The 20,589-nt window shown below is 39.6% G+C and overlaps 1 protein-coding gene across 2 annotated transcripts in view; it reads right to left on the reverse strand.

Annotated features, from left to right (window-relative positions):
• WASL (WASP like actin nucleation promoting factor) overlaps positions 1-20,589 on the reverse strand; it is an 85,469-nt gene that overhangs the window by 39,447 nt on the left and 25,433 nt on the right. For both annotated transcript variants that reach the window (XM_044946835.2, XM_006060582.4), the window contains exon 2: positions 2,452-2,586. In XM_044946835.2, coding sequence (XP_044802770.1) covers positions 2,452-2,586 — 135 coding nt within the window. The remainder of the gene's footprint in view (positions 1-2,451; positions 2,587-20,589) is intronic.

A 20,589-nucleotide genomic window follows, 5' to 3' on the forward strand; every position in this document is an offset into this window, starting at 1 on the left:
TTTCTTTTTTCCTCAATTCTGTAGACACTGAGAGGGTCAAATATGCCTTCTCTGTACTGTTCATTAACAATCTTTGAACTTCTAACTTTTGCAGAGTGGTCTCCTAATTAATTGATTTATTACTAATAAATTATCATTAATTCTCCAAAATTAATTCTGATTAATTCTGCAAAAGAATTGATGCTTTTGAACTGTGGTGTTAGAGAAGACTCTTGAGAGTCCCATGGGCAGCAAGGAGAACAAACCAGTCCATCCTAAAGGAAATCAGTCCTGAATATTCATTGGAAGGACTGATGCTGAAGCTCCAATACTCTGGGCACCTAATGAGAAGAACTGACTCACTGGAAAAGACCTCGATGCTGGGAAAGATTGAAGGCAGGAGGAGAAGGGGACGACAAAGGATGAGATGGTTGGATGGCAACACCGACTTAATGGACATGAGTTTGAGCAAGCTCTGGGAGTTGGTGATGGACAGGAAAGCCTGGCGTGTTGCAGTCCATGGGGTCACATGACTGAGCAACTGAACTGAACTCCTAATTAAACATTGGTATAAGTACTATCAATCATGAGCAGAAAGAGAATGATTGAAGTGTACAAGGTTAAACTATGGTTAAGGGATCCATGAGTGACTGTCATATCGATAGCCCTAGTATAAGAAATATAATTAACCTTAATACCAAATGTGGCTAATTTTAAGTATTTAGCAATGGTTATCTATAATTGGAGATGACTGGTTAGGGAAATATAATCACAGCCCTATTGTGAAATGCAAGGTTCCACCTAGACCACCAATTCAAAAATATTTTAAAATGCTGTACACATGTAATGGGGCTTCCCTCATAGCTCAGTTGGTAAAGAATCTGCCTGCAATGCTGGAGACCTGGGTTCAATTCTTGGGTCGGGAAGATCTCCTGGAGAAAGAAATGGCAACCCACTCCAGTATTCTTGCCTGAGAATTCCATGGACAGAGGGGCCTAATGGTCTGCAGTCCATGGGGTTGCACAGAGTTGGACATGATTTAGCAACTAAACTACCACCACACACATTATGACCTTTATAATGGAATCCCCTTCTTCTCAGTGGAGTTCTATGTATATCTGCTTTCTAAATAGTGCTTCTCCTTGCTGATGAGAAACATATCAAAGGACTTAGGAGTGTCTTTTAAACTATGCCTGTGTTCCCCACTCCCCAGAATCGCTGCTATGGTTAAACTTCTGTTAGTAACAGGAGTACACCACATCTCTCAGCTGTCTTGAAGTATGTGAAATGGGTGTTACAAATTACTAATTTACAAAGGGCAGTGACTTAAACTTACTCTCAGGGAAATACTCTGCAACAGACCCAGAGGGTCAGTGCACTTTACAAATAAATAAGCCGAAGCTCAGAAAAGTAAAGCAGTTTGATTACACCCTATTTAATCATAAGTACTGTCCAGGAGTTCAAAGTCACTTTTTTTTTTTTTTTTTTGGTAACTACAACTCTATTATACTTATTGCTACACATAAATATTAAGTAAGGAGGCTTACCCACAGAAAAGATTTTAAAAGATAAACAGAGACTTCATCTCAGCAAAAAGATGATTTTTACAGTGACTATCAGAGATGAATTCCTGACAAAGGGCATCCAATCTAAGACAAGCTGGATTTACACTTGAGACAGAGGGATACAAAGCTGGGAAAATCTGAATATACCTATGCTGAGAAACAACATAAAATACGCAGCAAATACATTACTATAGATATTGTATAATACTTTAAATCCAGGCTGCAGTAAATAAGAACATACCAAGCTAAGATATACTTTTATAGTTCCCTGCAAGGAGAAGGCAATGGCACCCCACTCCAGTACTCTTGCCTGGAAAATCCCATAGACAGAGGAGCCTGGTAGGCGGCAGTCCATGGGGTCGCTAAGAGTCGGACACGACTGAGCGACTTCACTTTCACTTTTCTCTTTTCAGGCACTGGAGAAGGAAATGGCAACCCACTCCCGTATTCTTGCCTGGAGAATCCCAGGGACGGGGGAGCCTGGTGGGCTGCCGTCTATGGGGTCGCACAGAGTCGGACACAACTGAAGTGACTTAGCATAGCATAGCATAGTTCCCTGCAAGAACTATATATGCTAGTCTGTGATGGACAGGATGGAGTAAAAAGAGTACCATTAGAAAATAAGAGAATGTGGGAAAAGTCCAGATCCAAAAGAATAAAAACAGACAAACCAGCAAAACCTTTAATATGTGGATAGAGAAAATGGGCAACTATTCACATTTGGCTTAGGGTTTACTGCCAATTTGATCACAATGTCCATGCTTCAATATCTCAAACCAAGCTTCACTCTTCTAATATTAAGTATAATTTAAATATTACATAAAGGATAAACAAATCTATACTAAATTACAATTGAGGCAGAAAACCTAATCATCTACACTTTAAGTGAAGGCAAAACAAAACTCACCTTGATATCAAATATTCTTAAAAAATAAGATCTCTGTGGATTGTCCTTAACAAGACAAGCAACACCACTGCACTTCTTTGACCACATACAGTTCCGATCTGCCGCATATAACTGTACCACTGCCGAAGACATGGTCTGCAAAACATCAAATTTATAACCATTAGATTCAAAATTACACTATGATAACAGCCCCTACTAACACCTTGAATGCAATCTCACACAAGAGACTGAACCAGAACCCCCTGCCAACCTGCTCCTAAATTCTGGACCCAAAGAAACAAAAACATAATAAACATTTATCATTATTTTAAGCTATGTTTTGAACTAATTTCTTATGTAGCAATACATAACTAATACAATAACTATACTAAAAATAATTATTAAAAGTTAATATGCATTGAGGCTTAACATGTATAAGAAATGCGCTCAAAAGCACTTTTAAATATAACTCAATTTTTATTACTATTAAAGCTTCATTTTATGCTTAAGAAACCCAAGGTTACAGAGGATACTTTGCCCAATATCACACAGTTGAGTAGCAGAACTGAAATTCTAATCCAGGCAATTTATAACTTCAGATCCTGTATTCTTACTCCCAGTACTATATACTGTTTTCCAATAAAATGAAGTGAAAGTGAAAGTTGCTCAGTTGTGGTCAACTCTTTGCAACCCCATGGACTATATAATCCATGGAATTCTCCAGGTCAGAATACTGGAGTGGGTAATCTTTCCCTTCTTCAGGGGACCCGCCCAACCCAGGGATCAAACCCAGATCTCCCGCAACTGCAGACGGATCTTTACCAGCTGAGCCACCAGGGAAGCCCATAAAATGAACATCTGAGCAACAAAGTAGTAGCTATTAGTAAAGTCTGACTTCCATAAAATAGTTAACCCCTTAAATATAGGTATTAAGATTTATAGGTAATAAGCAAGATTTATGCTTATTAATTACAGTGCTGGTAACTTTGAACATATATTGAAAGATGAATTCTAACATCTCCTTTTTTAAAGATGGTAAAACTGAGGGAAAAAAAGATTTTAAGTGAAGTGCACCTGGCCATACGGCTTGAAAGCTATAATGAAGATATGGAAACGATCTGAGTGACTATTGTCCCAATTCTCCCATTACCCTTTTAGATGCACAGGAAAGGAGTTAATTCATTGTGTGCAATGGATACCTTAGAACATGCATTAGGGTTTTGTAGCTGCCACCTCCCTCATGATGATATCATGACACAATCAAAACTTTCATTTAATTCTAAATTAAGTTTCCTATCTACTACAATTCATGGGGTTGCAAAGAGTCGGACACGACTGAGTGACTGAACTGAACTGAACTGATATACTACAATCTAACATGGAACTATTATTCAATTCCAATTTTTGTAAGAGTAACACACCCATTTACAGGTCAGCACTTATAAATCCTCTGAAAACAATAATTTTTTCTGACCCAGAAATCTTACTCCTAAACTAGAAATTAAGGAAATAATATAAAATAAAACTAAAAATTGTATTTTTAATATAAATAAAAACAAAATATTTATATAAATATAAATTATGTTTTAAAAACAGAAGATATTTAAATAACCACAAATAAGAGACAATTCTGATTTGGTACATCAGTTCAATGAATACTGGGCATTGTGAAAAAAAGACAGACTACATTAAGATTTAGAGATGAAACTGTTTTGGGTTACATAACTATGCCTGGGGAATGCCTTCTCTTGATAAGAGAATTTCAAAGACCAATTAATAAACTCAGAAGTCAGTGTTCTGCTAGAGATCAAAATTTCAGAAAGACTTTCCCAGGTAACAGTGATTGATGATGTTTTTAACTTTTGCAGACCAAACTCATCTTTATATTTCATAGACAGCCATGAACAGGACACAAAGCAGCAGGAAAAATTCCACAAGAGCCAGTTGAAAAATTACGAAGACAGCTCAGAAACTAGGACACTGGGTTTTAAAAAAGTAGATTGAAGAATGTGGGTGTGCCCTTGGCCTGCTTAGAACATACCAGTGAGCTGTAAGTGTACAGTCTTAACATGACACCTCCACAGGCATTGTGACCCTAAACCCCTAGCACTGAAAGTATCAGAAAAATAGATTTTGTATCTATTAACCAAAGATGTTAAAAATCAAGTTGAAAACTTAAAAAATCAGATGAGAAAACTTGTTTTCCAAGGAAAATTCATATAAATTACAGCTCTTTTAATATGGTGCTATAAAAATGTGGTTATTTCTAAAAAGAAAAACAATTAGGAATTTAGATACCAAGAAAAAATCCTAAGAAGCTTCTGACTTTATTATTTAACTAGAAAACAAGAAGTTACAGCTTGCAAAAGAAAAAAAAAATGTATTATTAAAGAGTTTGAAATTCCGTTATGGAAATTCCCTTGTCAAAGGAACAAACATTAACAGTGCAAAACACTGTCTGGATGTATATATGGACTTAACAACAATCACAAATACCCCCAAATCTCATTTAAATATTTACATAAATGTAAAACAAAATCTAAGATCTGGGAAACAATTTTATATTCTCTACACAAGTATGGTTGGCGTTATAAACCTTAGTCTAAAACAATTTACAAAATTTTAATACTAAAGAACACAACTAATAAGCAATTTTCAGTAATACAATTTTTAAAATTTGGTACAATGTTACTGTCAGTCTAAGTGTGCCTATTTCATTCCTTCTTAAACTGTCAAAGTCTGAAAACTATATATTACAGCACCTTATAAAAGCCTTTTCTGATTAATTCAGAATAATTATAAAGACTAGCATAACATTTAATATACAAATGCCAGAAATAATAAAAACAGTGACTATCCCTAAAACTCTAGATTGACAGTGGCTTAATTAAGTTTTTAAAAACATTCCTTCCATTCCTTTAATTACAGCTAATCAACTCAACTACTTCTTGTCTTTCATAATCAAGAAGGTACTCTTGAAAAACAACCTAAGGACAAGTGCTTAGGAAAGGAAATCAGTCTGTTTCTTAAGCTCAATAATGTTAGGGTGAAAATTTGTTAATAATTAAAAGAAAAAAAAGTACTATATCAACTTTCGTAGAAACAGAATCTGACCTATCTCAAGCATTGCTGACATTTTAGTGCTGAGTTATTCCAACAGTTCGTCAGTCCTCAGAACTTTTACTGTCAAGGACAGAAATAAAATGGAGGATGAATTCTGGGATGTGAATCCCTACCACTGTCCTTCGGCAGGGCACTTCCACCTCTCTGGGGTTGACTGCAACAGTCAAGAAGCATTTCCCTGATTCTCTAGGTTGAAACGACTGCTTTTCCTTCATGTTTCTAGAAACACAATATCCTGTTTAAAATCTTGTCACATCACACATCTTATTCTAAAATGGAATAATTTTCTAAATTGATTATTGCTGCTGTTGTTGCGTCACTTCAGTTGTGTCCGACTCTGTGCGACCCCATGGACTGCAGCCTACCAAGCTTCTCCGTCCATGGGATTCTCCAGGCAAGAACACTGGAGTGGGTTGCCATTTCCTTCTCCAAAATTGATTATTAGTAGACTGTAATTCCCTTAAGTACCTAAAAGTTTTATAAGTCTATATTCTACTTCACCTGTACTTTGCCCAGGTAAGCAAACACATGTTAAATTAAAAATTGCATAGTATGATTTTGATAATGATACTATGATAATGCAAAGAGACTGACCTTTTTTTAGGATACAAATCCTCAAATATTTGGGGCATCATATCAGCAACTTATTCTCCAGTGATTCAGAAAATAATAATATGCATATACATACACATAGAGAAAACCATGGTAAAATGCTATAAACACTTGACAAACATGTTTGAAGGGTAAACAGGAATTCTTTGTACTGCATTTACAACTTTTCTGTAAGTACGAAATTATCTTGAAATAGACAAAGTTTAAAGCATAAATGATTCATAACAAGGGGGGGGATTGTTTATCCCTTTCCACAGTCAGGACAGTCTTAGGAAGCAGGCTCTCTTCTCAGAGTCAATGCTACCTCCCCACACATACTAGCAACTGCAGCGACCCAAAACTACGGAAAAGGCCACTTCTTCCGAGTACCTCTATATTAATACTTTGTTAAAAGGGGTTTCATCTTGAATAAGTCTCAAGTCACACTATCAGAACAACCACATTATGTAACAGGTCAGAATAAGAATTTTAAGTAAAGAAAACATTTATTTATTATAGAACCAGATGACAGGGAAAAGGCTAAAAAATATCAGGACTTACAGATCCTTGCTTGGCAATCAACTGTCTACAACAAGTACTATGATGTAATACTTAATAATTATCTACAATGATTATTGTTTTATTAATGAAAAAAAATACAATGGTGTTAAAAAAAGTTCAGACATTTTCAATGAATATTAAAAATAAACTGTGAAAAAAGAAATCATTTGACTGAATAAATTAAAGTCTTCTCTGCAATCCCAATGGTCTAGATTACTAGTCAAAACATTTCAGCTTTTTTTATGTGCATTTGTAACCCCAAGTTCCTAAATCTAACTTGCAAAAATTAATGCTAAGTTTTCTTATTACATAAAAGCTAAGCTTTAAATATATTCTTACTGTGATGACATATTTATACGAAATGCCACATTATTGTCCTGAACATGAAATTTTAATATGAAACATAAATGGAATATTAAAAGTTAAGAAAGATAAGGAGTTTGGTTGTTTCTCCATGAAAAAAATTAACTATAAAAATTTGAATTCTGATAATTAATTATACAGTGATCTCAAAGAGCAATTTCCTAAATAATTAACTTATAATAACACTTTTGTTCCATGGTAACCTAACAACCCAATACAGAAATCACCCATTTGAAAAATAGAAACAAGATTAGTAAGTGGTAAATAAGAGTAAAAATCATCTAGAAAAAGAAAGCACAAATAATTCATTCCGGAAAGAAGAGATTTTTTATCACCTGGTAATTTCCACAATGAGAAATAACCAGAAAAAGAAAAAAAAAAAAAAAAAGAGAGAGAGAGAAGGGTAGAAATTAAAAAAGCATACATCAAAGACAGAAGGCTCCACAAAGAACAGTATTTAAAAATAAAAACAACAAACAATGCTGAGGACTGGAAAAGGAGGAATATAAAAGTAGTAACAAACAATCTCAAACAGTGAAGGAAAATGGAGCCAGATTAAAAACAGCTATTGCCTTAGGATGAGGCACAAGCAGTCTTTATGGTCTTACTAGCTATTTAAGAAAACTGGTGTTGGATGTATTTATTCATCAAATGTTTATTGAGCACCTATTCAGTTCAGTTCAGTTCACTTCAGTCATTCCGTCCTGTCCTACTCTTTGCGACCCCATGAACCACAGCACGCCAGGCCTCTCTGTCCATCACCAACTCCCGGAGTCCACCCAAACCCTTGTCCATTGAGTCGGTGATGCCATTTAATTATCTCATCCTCTGTCGTCCCCTTCTCCTCCTGCCCTCAATCTTTCCCAGCATCATGGTCTTTTCCAATGAGTCAGCTATTCACATCAGATGGCCAAAATATTGCAGTTTCAGCCTCAACATCAGTCCTTTCAATGAACACCCAGATCTGACCTCCTTTAGGATGCACTGGTGGATTTCCTTGCAGTCCAAGGGACTCCCAAGAGTTTTCTCCAACATCACAGTTCAAAACCATCAATTCTTCGGCGCTCAGCTTTCTTTATAGTCCAACTCTCACATTCATACGTGACTAATGGAAAAACCATGGCCTTGACTAGATGGACCTTTGTTGGCAAAGTAATGCCTCTGTTTTCCAATATGCTGTCTAGGTTGGTCATAACTTTCCTTCCAAGGAGTAAGCGTCTTTTAATTTCATTGCTGCAATCACCATCTGCAGTAATTTTCAGTTCACTTCAGTCGCTCAGTCGTGTCCGACTATGCAACCCAATGAATCACAGCATGCCAGGCCTCCCTGTCCATCACCAACTCAAAGAGTTCACTCAAACTCATGTCCATCGGTGATGCCATCCAGCAGTACTTTTGGAGGCCCCCAAAATAAAGTCAGCCACTGTTTCCCCATCTATTTGCCATGAAATGATGGGAATGGATGAATGATCTTTGTTTTCTCAATGTTGAGTTTTAAGCCAACTTTTTCACTCTCCTCTTTCACTTTCATCAAGAGGCTCTTTAGTTCTTCTTCACCTTCTGCCATACAGGTGGTGTCATCTGCCTATCTGAGGTTATTGCTATTTCTCCCGGCAATCTTGATTACAGCTTGTGCTTCTTCCAGCCCAGCGTTTCTCATGATGTACTCTGCATATAAGTTAAATAAGCAGGGTGACAAGATACAGCCTTGGTGTACTCTTCTTCCTATTTGGAACCAGTCTGTTGTTCCGTGTCCAGTTCTAACTCTTGCTTCCTGACCTGTATATAGGTTTCTCAAGAGGCAGGTCAGGTGGTCTGGTATTCCTATCTCTTTCAGAATTTTCCACAGTTTATTGTCATCCACACAGTCAAAGGCTTTGGCATAGTCAATAAAGCAGAAATAGATGTTTTTCTGGAACTCTCTTGCTTTTTCCATGATCCAGCGGATGTTGGAAATTTGATCTCTGGTTCCTCTGCCTTTTCTAAAACCAGCTTGAACATCTGGAAGTTCACGGTTCACATATTGCTGAAGCCTGGCTTTGAAAATTTTGAGCATTACTTTACTAGCGTGTGAGATGAATGCAATTGTGCGGTAGTTTGAGCATTCTGTGGCATTGCCTTTCTTTAGGATTGGAATGAAAACAGACCTTTTCCAGTCCTGTGGCCACTGTTGAGTTTTCCATATTTGCTGGTATATTGAGTGCAGCACTTTCACAGCATCATCTTTCAGGATTTGAAATAGCTCAACTGGAATTCCATCACCTCCACTAGCTTTGTTCGTAGTGATGCTTCCTAAGGCCCACTTGACTTCACATTCCAAGATGTCTGGCTCTAAGTGAGTGATCACACCATCATGATTATCTGGGTAGTGAAGATCTTTTTTGTATAGTTCTTCTGTGTATTCTTGCCACCTCTTCTTAATATCTTCTTATGTTAGGTCCATACCATTTCTGTCTTTTATTGAGCCTATCTTTGCATGAAATCGTCCCTTGGTATCTCTAATTTTCTTGATGAGATCTCTAGGCTTTCCCATTCTATTGTTTTCCTCTATCTCTTTGCATTGATCGCTAAGGAAGGCTTTCTTATATCTCTTTGCTATTCTTTGAACTCTGCATTCAAATGGGTATATCTTTCCTTTTCTCCTTTGATTTTTGCTTTCCGTCTTTTCAAAGCTATTTGTAAGGCCTCCTCAGACGGCTATTTTGCCTTTCTGCATTTCTTTTTCTTGGGGATGTTCTTGATTCCTGTCTCCTGTACAATGTCACGAACCTCCATCCATAGTTCATCAGGCACTCTATCATATCTAGTGCCTTAAATCTATTTCTCACTTCCACTGTATAGTCATAAGGGATTTGATTTAGGTCATACCTGAATGGTCTAGTGGCTTTCTCCACTTTCTTTCATTCTGAATTTGGCAATAAAGAGTTCATGATTTGAGCCACAGTCAGCTCCCGGTCTTTTCTGCCGACTGTATAGAGCTTCTCCATCTTTGGCTGCAGAGAATATAATCAATCTGAGAATCTATTACGTTGGTGCAAAGATAACAGCTGTTTTGGACCATGAATTTTAAACCATTATTCGGTTCAGTTCAGTTGCTCAAGTCGTGTCTGATTCTTTGCGACCCCATGAACCACAGCACACCAGGCCTCCCTGTCTATCACCAACTCCTGGAGTTCACCAAACCCATGTCCATTGAGTCGGTGATGCCATCCAACTATCTCATCCTCTGTCGTCCCCTTCTTCTCCTGCCCTCAATCTTTCCCAGCATCAGGGTCTTTTCCAATGAGTCAGCTCTTCCCATCAAGTGGCCAAAGTACTGGAGTTTCAGCTTCCACATCAGTCCTTCCAATAAACACCCAGGACTGATCTCCTTTAGGATGGACTGATTGGATCTCCTTGCAGTCCAAGGGACTCTCAAGAGTCTCCTCCAACACCACAGTCAAAAGCATCAATTCTTTGGCACTCAGCTTTCTTTATAGTCCAACTCACATCCATACATGATCACTGAAAAACCATAGCCTTGACTAGACGGACCTTTGTTGACAAAGTAATGTCTCTGCTTTTGAATATGCTGTCTCAGTTCAGTTCACTTCAGTCGCTCAGTCGTGTCCGACTCTTTGCAACCCCATGAATCGCAGCACGCCAGGCCTCCCTGTCCATTACCAACTCCTGGAGTTCACTCAGACTCACGTCCATCGAGTCAGTGATGCCATCCAGCCATCTCATCCTCTGTCGGCCCCTTCTCCTCCTGCCCCCAATCCCTCCCAGCATCAGAGTCTTTTCCAATGAGTTAACTCTTCACATGAGGTGGCCAAAGTACTGGAGTTTCAGCTTTAGCATCATTCCTTCCAAAGAAATCCCAGGGCTGATCTCCTTCAGAATGGACTGGTTGGATCTCCTTGCAGTCCAACGGACTCTCAAGAGTCTTCTCCAACACCACAGTTCAAAAGCATCAATTCTTTGGCACTCAGCCTTCTTCACAGTCCAACTCTCACATCCATACATGACCACAGGAAAAACCATAGCCTTGACTAGACGAACCTTTGTTGGCAAAGTAATGTCTCTGCTTTTGAATATGCTATCTAGGTTGGTCATAACTTTCCTTCCAAGGAGTAAGTGTCTTTTAATTTCATGGCTGCAGTCACCATCTGTAGTGATTTTGGAGCCCAGAAAAATAAAGTCTGACCCTGTTTCCACTGTTTTCCCATCTATTTCCCATGAAGTGGTGGGACCGGATGCCATGATCTTCATTTTCTGAATGTTGTGCTTTAAGTCAACTTTTTCAGTCTTCACTTTCACTTTCATCAAGAGGCTTTTGAGTTCCTCTTGACTTTCTGCCATAAGGGTGGTGTCATCTGCATATCTGAGGTTACTGATATTTCTCCTGGCAATCTTGATTCCAGCTTGTGTTTCTTCCAGTCCAGCATTTCTCATGATGTCCTCTTTATATAAGTTAAATAAGCAGGGTGACAATATTCAGCCTTGACGTACTGCTTTTCCTATTTGGAACCAGTCTGTTGTTCCATGTCCAGTTCGAACTGTTGCTTCCTGACCTGCATACAGATTTCTCAAGAGGCAGGTCAGGTGGTCTGGTATTCCCATCTCTTTCAGAATTTCCCACAGTTTATTGTGATCCACACAGTAAAAAGCTTTGGCATAGTCAATAAAACAGAAAAGATGTTTTTCTGGAACTCTCTTGCTTTTTCCATGATCCAGCGGATGTTGGCAATTTGATCTCTGGTTCCTCTGTCTTTTCTAAAACCAGCTTGAATATCACGAAGTTCATGGTTCACATATTGCTGAAGCCTGGCTTAGAGAATATGCTGTCTAGGTTGGTCATAACTTTCCTTCCAAGGAGTATAACTAGGCTCAAACACATCTTTATTAATTAAAATAGAAACCGTTACAATCAACACATTTCCACCAACGGGAAATAGTTTGTTTATTCCTGTGCATAAAAATCCGTGCTTTAGGATTCACCAAACTCTTGCAAAGCATGTTCTGCATCCTGCTGGTTGTGGAAGCATTTTCCCTGCAGAAAGTTTTTGAGATGCTGGATCTGTTAAGCGAGAGGTTAGATGAATATGGCGCTTCCCTGTGGCTCAGCTGGTAAAGAATCCACCTACAATGCAGGAGACCCAGTTCGATTCCTGGGTTGGGAAGATTCGCTGAAGAAGGAATAGGCTACCCACTCCAGTACTCAGGCCTGAAGCATTCCAAGGACTGTATAGTCCATGGGGTCCTAAAGAGTTGGACACAACTGAGTGACTTTCACTCACTCACTCAGATGAACATGGTGGATGAGGAGGAACTTTGTGGCCCAATCTGTTCAACTTTTGAAGCACTGGTTGTGCGACACACAGTCAAGCACTGTCCTGGAGAAGAACTTGGCTCTTTCTGTTAACCAATGCCAGCTGCAGGCCTTGCAGATTTCTGTGCATCTCATCGATTTGCTGAGCACACTTCTCAGATGTAATGGTTTCGAGAGCATTCAGAAAGCTGTAGTGGATCAGACTGGTAGCAGGCCACCAGTGACCATGACCTTCTTCTGGTGTTAAGTTTGGCTTTGAGAAGTGCTTTGCAGCATCTTCTCAGTCCAGTCACTGAGCTGGTCTTTGTCTGTTGTTGTATAAATCCATTTTCAACGTATGTCACAATCCCATCAAGAGATGGTTTAGTGTTGATGCATATAAAAAGATGACACTTCAAAATGACAATTTTTTTTATTTGTGGTCAGCTTTGCAGAAGGCAGTGGCACCCCACTCCAGTACTCTTGCCTGGCAAATCCCATGGATGGAGGAGCCTGGTAGGCTGTGGTCCATGGGGTCGCTGAGAGTCAGACGCAACTGAGCGACTTCACTTTTACTTTTCACTTTCATGTATTGGAGAAGGAAATGGCAACCCACTCCAGTGTTCTTGCTTGGAGAATCCCAGGGACGGGGGAGCCTGGTGGGCTGCCGTCTACGGGGTCGCACAGAGTCGGACACAACTGAAGCAACTTAGCAGCAGTTGCAGCCATGACATTAAAAGACGCTTACTCCTTGGAAGGAAAATTATGACCAACCTAGATAGCATATTGAAAAGCAGAGACATTACTTTGTCAACAAAGGTCCGTCTAGTCAAGGCTATGGTTTTTCCAGTAATCATGTATGGATGTGAGAGTAGGACTATAAAGAAATCTGAATGCCGAAGAATTGATGCTTTTGAACTGTGGTGTTGGAGAAGACTCTTGAGAGTCCCTTGGACTGCAAGGAGATCCAACCAGTCCACCCTAAAGTACATTAGTCCTGAATATTCACTGGAAGGACTGATGCTGAAGCTGAAACTCCAATACTTTGGGCACCTGATGCGAAGAGGTGACTCATTTGTAAAGACCCTGTTGCTGGGAAAGATTGACGGCAGGGGGAGAAGGGGACGACAGAGGATGAGATGGTTGGATGGCATCACTGTTTCAATGGACATGGGTTTGGGTGGACTTCAGGAGTTGGTGATGGACAGGGAGGCCTGGCATGCTGCGGTTCATGGGGTCGCAAACAGTTGGACATGACTGAGCAACTGAACTGAACTCAACATAAGGTACCCACTTATTGAGCTTTTTTTTTAACCTTTCCAATTTGCTTCAAATGTCAAATAACCATAGAACAGTCGACATTGAGTTCTTCATCAACTCCTCATAGCAGTTTCAAGAGGAGCAGCTTTGATGATTGTTTTCAAGTGGTCACTGTCAACTTCTGATGGCCAGTCACTATGCTCATCTTCAAGGCTCTCATTTCCTTTGCAAAATGTCTTGAACTACCACCACACTATATGTTTGTCAGCAGTTTCTGGGACAAATGTATTGCTGATATTGTGAGTTGTCTCCATTGCTTTATGACCCATTTTGAACTTGAATAAGAAAACTGCTTGAATTTGCTTTTTATCTAACATCATTTCCATAGTCTAAAATAAATATAAACTGCAAATAGTAAGTCATTAGCAAAAAAACATAAAGCGAGAAATGTACATTAAAATGATGTATAATATAATCACATTTAAGAATGTATTCCAGTATCAAAGGCAAATTTCAACAATGAAAAAAATAACTGCACCAATGTAATAGGAACACAGGCTTGTGATAACTGGGGGTGGGGTGGGAATAAAAGGGGTGTTGAACACAAAAATGAATTACACACATACTCCTGAAACTTAAGTTCTAATGGGAAGCAGATATTAGTAACTATTACAAATGGTATAAAGGAAAAATCCAGTATGCAAGTAAAGTGTAAAAGCTACCCAGCATGAAAAGGTTTCCCTGAAGTGACACTGTACTTGAAGGGTGAAAAGGGATGAGTCGGGTGAGCAAAGAGTTTGCGGCTAAGTGGAAAGGAAGCAGTGCCCTAGGTAAACAAAGCAACAAAGACCCTACCATGGAAAGTGCTAGCAGAGTTTTAGAAGCTGCGTGGGGTGGGAGATAAGAGAGTGGTATGGCATGAAGTTACAGACAATATTGAAACAACATCAAACATCCTTCTCTGACTGAGATATCTTCAAACAGAGATATACAGTTTGTAGATATGGTACAGTGGGGTTAATCGTTCCTCTATTGGCCCTGGATGCCCCTCAGTATTCAAGTTCTTTTACCAATATATACACTCTCCTTCCCCCAATGACCCTAGGGGAGGGTCGTGTGACTTGTTTTATTTACTTATTTATTGGTTGCAACAAAGGTTCATCTAGTCAAAGCCATGGTTTTTCCAGTAGCCATGTATGGATGTGAGAGTTGGACTATAAAGAAAGCTGAGCACCGAAGAATTGATGCTTTTGAACTGTGCTGTTGGAAAAGCTCTTGAGAGTCCCTTGGACAGCAAGTAGATCCAACCAGTCCATCCTAAAGGAGATCAGCCCTGAATATACACTGGAAGGACTGATGCTGAAGCGGAAACTCCAATACTTTGGCTACCTGATGTGAAGAACTGACTCACTGGAAAAGACCCTGATGCTGGGAAAGACTGAAGACGGGAGGAGAAGGGGACGACAGAGGATGAGATGGTTGGATGGCATCACTGACTCAATGAACATGAGTTTGAGTAAACTCCGGGAGTTGGTGATAAACAGGAGGGCCTGGTGTGCTGCAGTCTGTGGGGTTGCAAACAGTTGGATACAACTGAACTGAACTGAGGTCTTTGTTGCTGTGCTTTCTCTAGTTATGGAGAGTCAGGGCTACCCTTCATAGCAGCACATGGGCTTCTCATCACAATGGCTTCTCTTGTTGCAGAGCAGACTCTGGGTGCACGGGTCATAAGTTGTGGCACATGGGCTTATTTGTCCTGTGGCATGTGGGATCTTTCCAGACCAGGGATCAAACCCATGTCCCCTACACTGATAGGCAGACTTTTATCCATTGTACCACCAGGGAAGTCCTATATGACTTGCTTTAACCAATAAGACTTCAGTAAAGTACAGCCTGAAAAGCCTTGCACATTGTGGCCTGCCCTCAAACCTAGGTGTAAGATCACACAGAGAACATGGCCCCCAGCATGTTCCTGCCTTTGCTGATGAGCCCAGTTCACAGCAGACCTGCCAGATGACTGCTACTGCATGAGTGAGCTTAGGTGACAGGAGCAGACTAAACACCCAGCCAATGCTTACAATTGTGAAAAATAAATTGATACTGCTTTTTAAGAAAATTTTTATTTATTTTTAGCTGTGCTGGGTCTCTGTTGCTGCATGGGCTTTCCTCTGGTTGCGGCAAGTGGGGACTACTCTCTAGTTGTAGTGTGTGGGCTTCTCATTGTGGTGGTTTCTCTGGTTGCGGGGCACAGGCTCTAGTGCATTTGGGCTTCATGTTTATTGCAGCACATGGGCTCAGTAGTTGCAGCTCATGGGCTCTAAAGCACAGGTTCCGTAGTTGTGGCGCACAGGTTTAGCTGCTCTGCAGCATGTGGGATCTTTCCAGACCAGGGATCAAACTCATGTTTCTTGCACTGGCAGGTGGATTCTGCACCACTGAGCCAACAGGGAAGCCCTGTTATCTCTTTAAATCACAAAAACCTTAGGTGGTATTTGTAGCAATAGCTACGAGATGCAAGGTACTTTTTAAAGATATTAATACTAAAAAGCATGACGTGTAATCCTGGAGAAGGAAATGGGAACCCACTCCAGTATTCTTGCCTGAAGAATCCCACAATCCCAAGCCTGGTGGGCTACTGTTCATGAAGTCACAAAGAGTCGGACACGACTGAGTGACTAAGCACATTGAGATATAATAGGTAACTGTAGCTCCTTTCTCCATTCCATTTATATTGGACCTGTGTTTAAAATTATCAGTAAAATTATCAAAAACTATCTATAAATTATAAAGGTTTTAGAGCTCTCTCACTACCAGTACACTGTTTTTTGAAACCATTTAAAAAATCACTTTATAAACAAAAGCCTTACTAAAAGATACAGGCTGTACACCAAAAGAAGCTCACTCACTAAACCACGCACAGCCACACATGGGTCTCACATGGTGCCTGTGATTCAAACTCATACATACACTGTAGAACTATATGGCACAGATCTTCAGCATTACCTGCAAACAATCAAAATTACAGACTCTAGAATTACAAATGGCAAGGCCTGCTGTACTCTTAATTTTACACTTCAAATATAATTACAGATAAAGGCCCTGAGAGGAATACTGATCTCATTACAGACTGGGTCATCTCATACACACTGGTAGGTAAGGACTCTGTTAAAAGTGTCAGCACATAGGTATGGCTTGCTCTCTTCTGCCTCTCCCTTTCTTGCACTTTATGTGGACTTCCTTAAAAGTTGTTCCTTTTCCTCTTCTGTTGCCTTTTCTCTTTGTCTGCTTCTCTCTTGCCAGGTCAGTTGGATTACAGTAAAACTTGAAGCTCAGGTTTGGGTATTCAGGGAACGAAGGTGGGATGCTCACCTCAGTTAACCAAAGTTTAACGCTACCCGCTGAAACCCAAGCACTTTAATGACAAACAAACTAATAGGTGTATGTGTGTGTACAGTTTCTACTTCCACTTTCCTTTGCAAATAACAGTTCTGAATGAGAGGGTAGAAAGGTAGGTATTTTGGTCACTGATAGGATTTGGGTATTCCTGAATCTTAAAGCCAAATTATCATCTGATACCATTTCACCATAAATTTATTAAGCATATAATCCAACATGAGGTCACCTTGTTTTGCCAAAGGTCATGTATTGGTCAGCTCTGGATACATTTATTGTCTGTTCACGATACATGATACCCATGGATTCATCCCAATTCCTATATTGTCATATTTTTACCTTATCCCATCTAAATGATTCTATAATAAACATATATCCTTAATATAATTTTATTCCTCTACACATCCATTTGGTTTAAAATTTTTACCTTATTCGTGGGGAGGGAAGGGAGTGGATGGAGGCAGTGAAGGTAGTGAAAAACAGAAGATTACTAGTGCAGGAGAGAAAAGGATTTTTATGAAAAGAGAAAATTCAACCAGATATATGTTCTATGCTCAAAGGAGTCATGCAGATTTACCAGGAAGTCAGTTAAGTTTCGGAGAGGGCAATGGCACCCCACTCCAGTACTTTTGCCTTGAAGATCCCATGGACGGAGGAGCCTGGTGGGCTGCAATCCATAGGGTAGTGAAGAGTCGGACACGACTGAGCAACTTCACTTTCATTTTTCACTTTCATGCATTGGAGAAGGAAATGGCAACCCACTCCAGTGTTCTTGCCTGGAGAATCCCAGGGACAGGGAAGCCTGGTGGGCTGCTGTCTCTGGGGTCGCACAGAGTCGGACACGACTGAAGCGACTTAGCAGTAGCAGCAGCAGCAGTTAAGTTTAAGTTTCAGGTCCTTTACTTCGAGAAGCCCCTTACAAGGCGTGGCTTATTTCCCTCTGAAGACACAGGAAGTAGCAGCAACACCACTCTCATTCCTAGGGGATCTTCTCCAGCTACTCCTTGAAGGTGATCTTGGTATATTTAACCCAAGGATGCCTTATCTCAATGTCTGTCCAGCCCCAGAAATGACCAGTCCCTTCTGGACCACATGATCCACCCAGACCCAATCTTAAACTCTGAGCAAAAGGATCTGAATAAATGCTGTCTAGCTCCCTGCTAGGGGTGGAATACTATGACCAAACTTCATGGACATTTCTGGGGGAGGGGTCAGTGGTCCAGCCACCTGAGATAAGAGAGATGTTTTTACAAGGCAAGAAGCACCCTCTAAGCAAAGTGAAGAAAAATAGAGATGTGCTATTACCAGTAACTGTTTTCCAAAAATTCCTTTCAGCTTTACACCTATCAATAATAGGAAACAATAAATTCTGATCAAACATATTATGTAATAAGCAGGAGCCTTTTCCTGTAAAGTTACCAGGCAGTTAATATTCTAGGCTTTGTGGGCCATTCAGTCTCTTTCAACACTAGCGTGCAAACCCAGCTACAGGTAATTTGGAGGTGCTTGTATTCCAATAGAACTTTATTTACAAATTCAAGTAGGCTGGATTTTTTTATAAAGCCTGTAGCTTGCCAAGCCTTGGACAGAGGAACGTTTCTCTCCACAGAAAACATAAAATTGTTGTCATGTACACAGGTGACTGACAATATGTGGCCAAAAACTGTAGATAAAAAGTATCAAGGAGGTGTATCACTCAGTAATAGCAGAAACTACAATAGTAAGAATCTATTTTTCTGGATTTTGTAATCTTTATGGTATTTCTCATTTGTTGTGAATTCTTTTCTATTTCTGTATTTAGATTTTAGACGCTTTTTTTAAAAGACAGCGTCTCCAAACTGTACAAGCTTCAGGCCCCAAGACCTGGATCAGCCTTACGTGGGGTGAGAAAATGATGCACAGATTAGGGCAACAAAATTCTGAATCCAAAAAAATGAACTATCTAAGCTAATATATTCCTTTTGCCAAACCAAACTTAAGTTATTTTTTACATACAATGATCTTACCCACAAAGAAAACTGTGACTGAGCAACTTCCAAAATACTACTGAATGAAACAGATCGAAAAGGCCAATGGTTATGTGTTTGGTGAGGGGAGCAGGGTCAGGAGGGAGGGCGCTCCTTTATAACCAGTTTTTCATATAACATTCTTTTTTGTTGTTCAGTCACTAAGTCATGTCCAACTCTTTGTGACCTCATGGACTGCAGCACACCAGGCTCCTCTGTCCTCCAAAATCTCTCAAGTTTGCTCAAATTCATGTCCACTGGGTCAATGATGCTATCTCACCCTCTGCTACCCCTTTCTCCTTCGACCTTCAATCTTTCCCAGCACCAGGGTCTTTTTCAGAGTCAGCTCTCCACATCAGGTGGCTAAAGTATTTGACTTGGGATCAAATCCAGGCCCCCTGCATTGGGAACTTGGGAGTCTTAGCCACTGGACCACAAGGGAAGTCCCATAACATTCTTAACAGATGATTAAATAGCATCTGCTTGAATTGAATGCCAGCTGTAATAGGGAAGCTCACAACTTAAGGTAAAAACTATCTCATCACTAAGCAACTCAGTTAGAAAATTCTTAACTTAAACCTGGTTTTCTACCAATTGCCACTTGTAGGTATTTTAACCTTTATGCATTTAAATACCCGTTGCGTGTTTGCTATGCAGTTGGTATGGTGCTAGGTGCATAGCTACAATATAAAACTGGAGATGTGTACTGTCCCCACTAATTAATAATGTAAGATTTGAATTATTTTAATAGTTTTGATGGAAGGCTTTCTAAAATGAGTTACTCCATTACCCTAATTTAAATACATCAAACTGAACTTATTTTAATTTCTATATGATAAGCTAGATTATCTGTGAACATTTTGGGTACCATATATCGCTAAGCATACTTAGTTCTGTACAACGCCAAGAACTCTTTCACTTCCAATAGAGACAACCTCACAACCCTATTTCTCAGGTCATCTCCTTTTCAACTAAAATTTATTTTGATCATCATCATCTGATCTCACTTATGGATTCCTTATCAGTCTGCTTGCCCTTATCAGTCTGGTAAAATGAAGCAGATGATATTTAGATGTGGTCTCATCAATGTAGGATATGAGCAAAATGATGGGGGAAATAATTTATTCCCAATCACAAAAAGGAAAGCATGTATAGCCCCATTCTCATCTATCACACACTGTATGTTGAAGACACACGGGTTTGGTTTTGTCTAACTCATTACCCTTTCTCATATCCTCATCTTCCATTTCAATTCCATGCTCCCAAATGCAAACACCCTGTATCTCACCTCCTTTTACCTGGCTAACTCTGCTCATCTTTCAAATCTCAGTTCAGAGGTCACCTATGGACTCCCTTAAGTGTTAACACTTAGCCTACTATTATAGCTTACTATTTATGAGGATAAGCAACATGATCTTGTCAGATTCAGTCATCAAAAATAAGAGGGAGGAAGCACTTCCTCTTTTCACTATGTTTTACAAATAAGATTCTCTTCCAAAAAGTCAATCAACTGTTTAGGTAATTAAGGTCCTTAGGGCTTCCCTGGTGCCTCAGTGGTAAACAATCTGCCTG

This window comes from Bubalus bubalis, chromosome 8 (genome assembly GCF_019923935.1).
Source record: "Bubalus bubalis isolate 160015118507 breed Murrah chromosome 8, NDDB_SH_1, whole genome shotgun sequence".
Taxonomy (NCBI): Eukaryota; Metazoa; Chordata; class Mammalia; order Artiodactyla; family Bovidae; genus Bubalus; species Bubalus bubalis.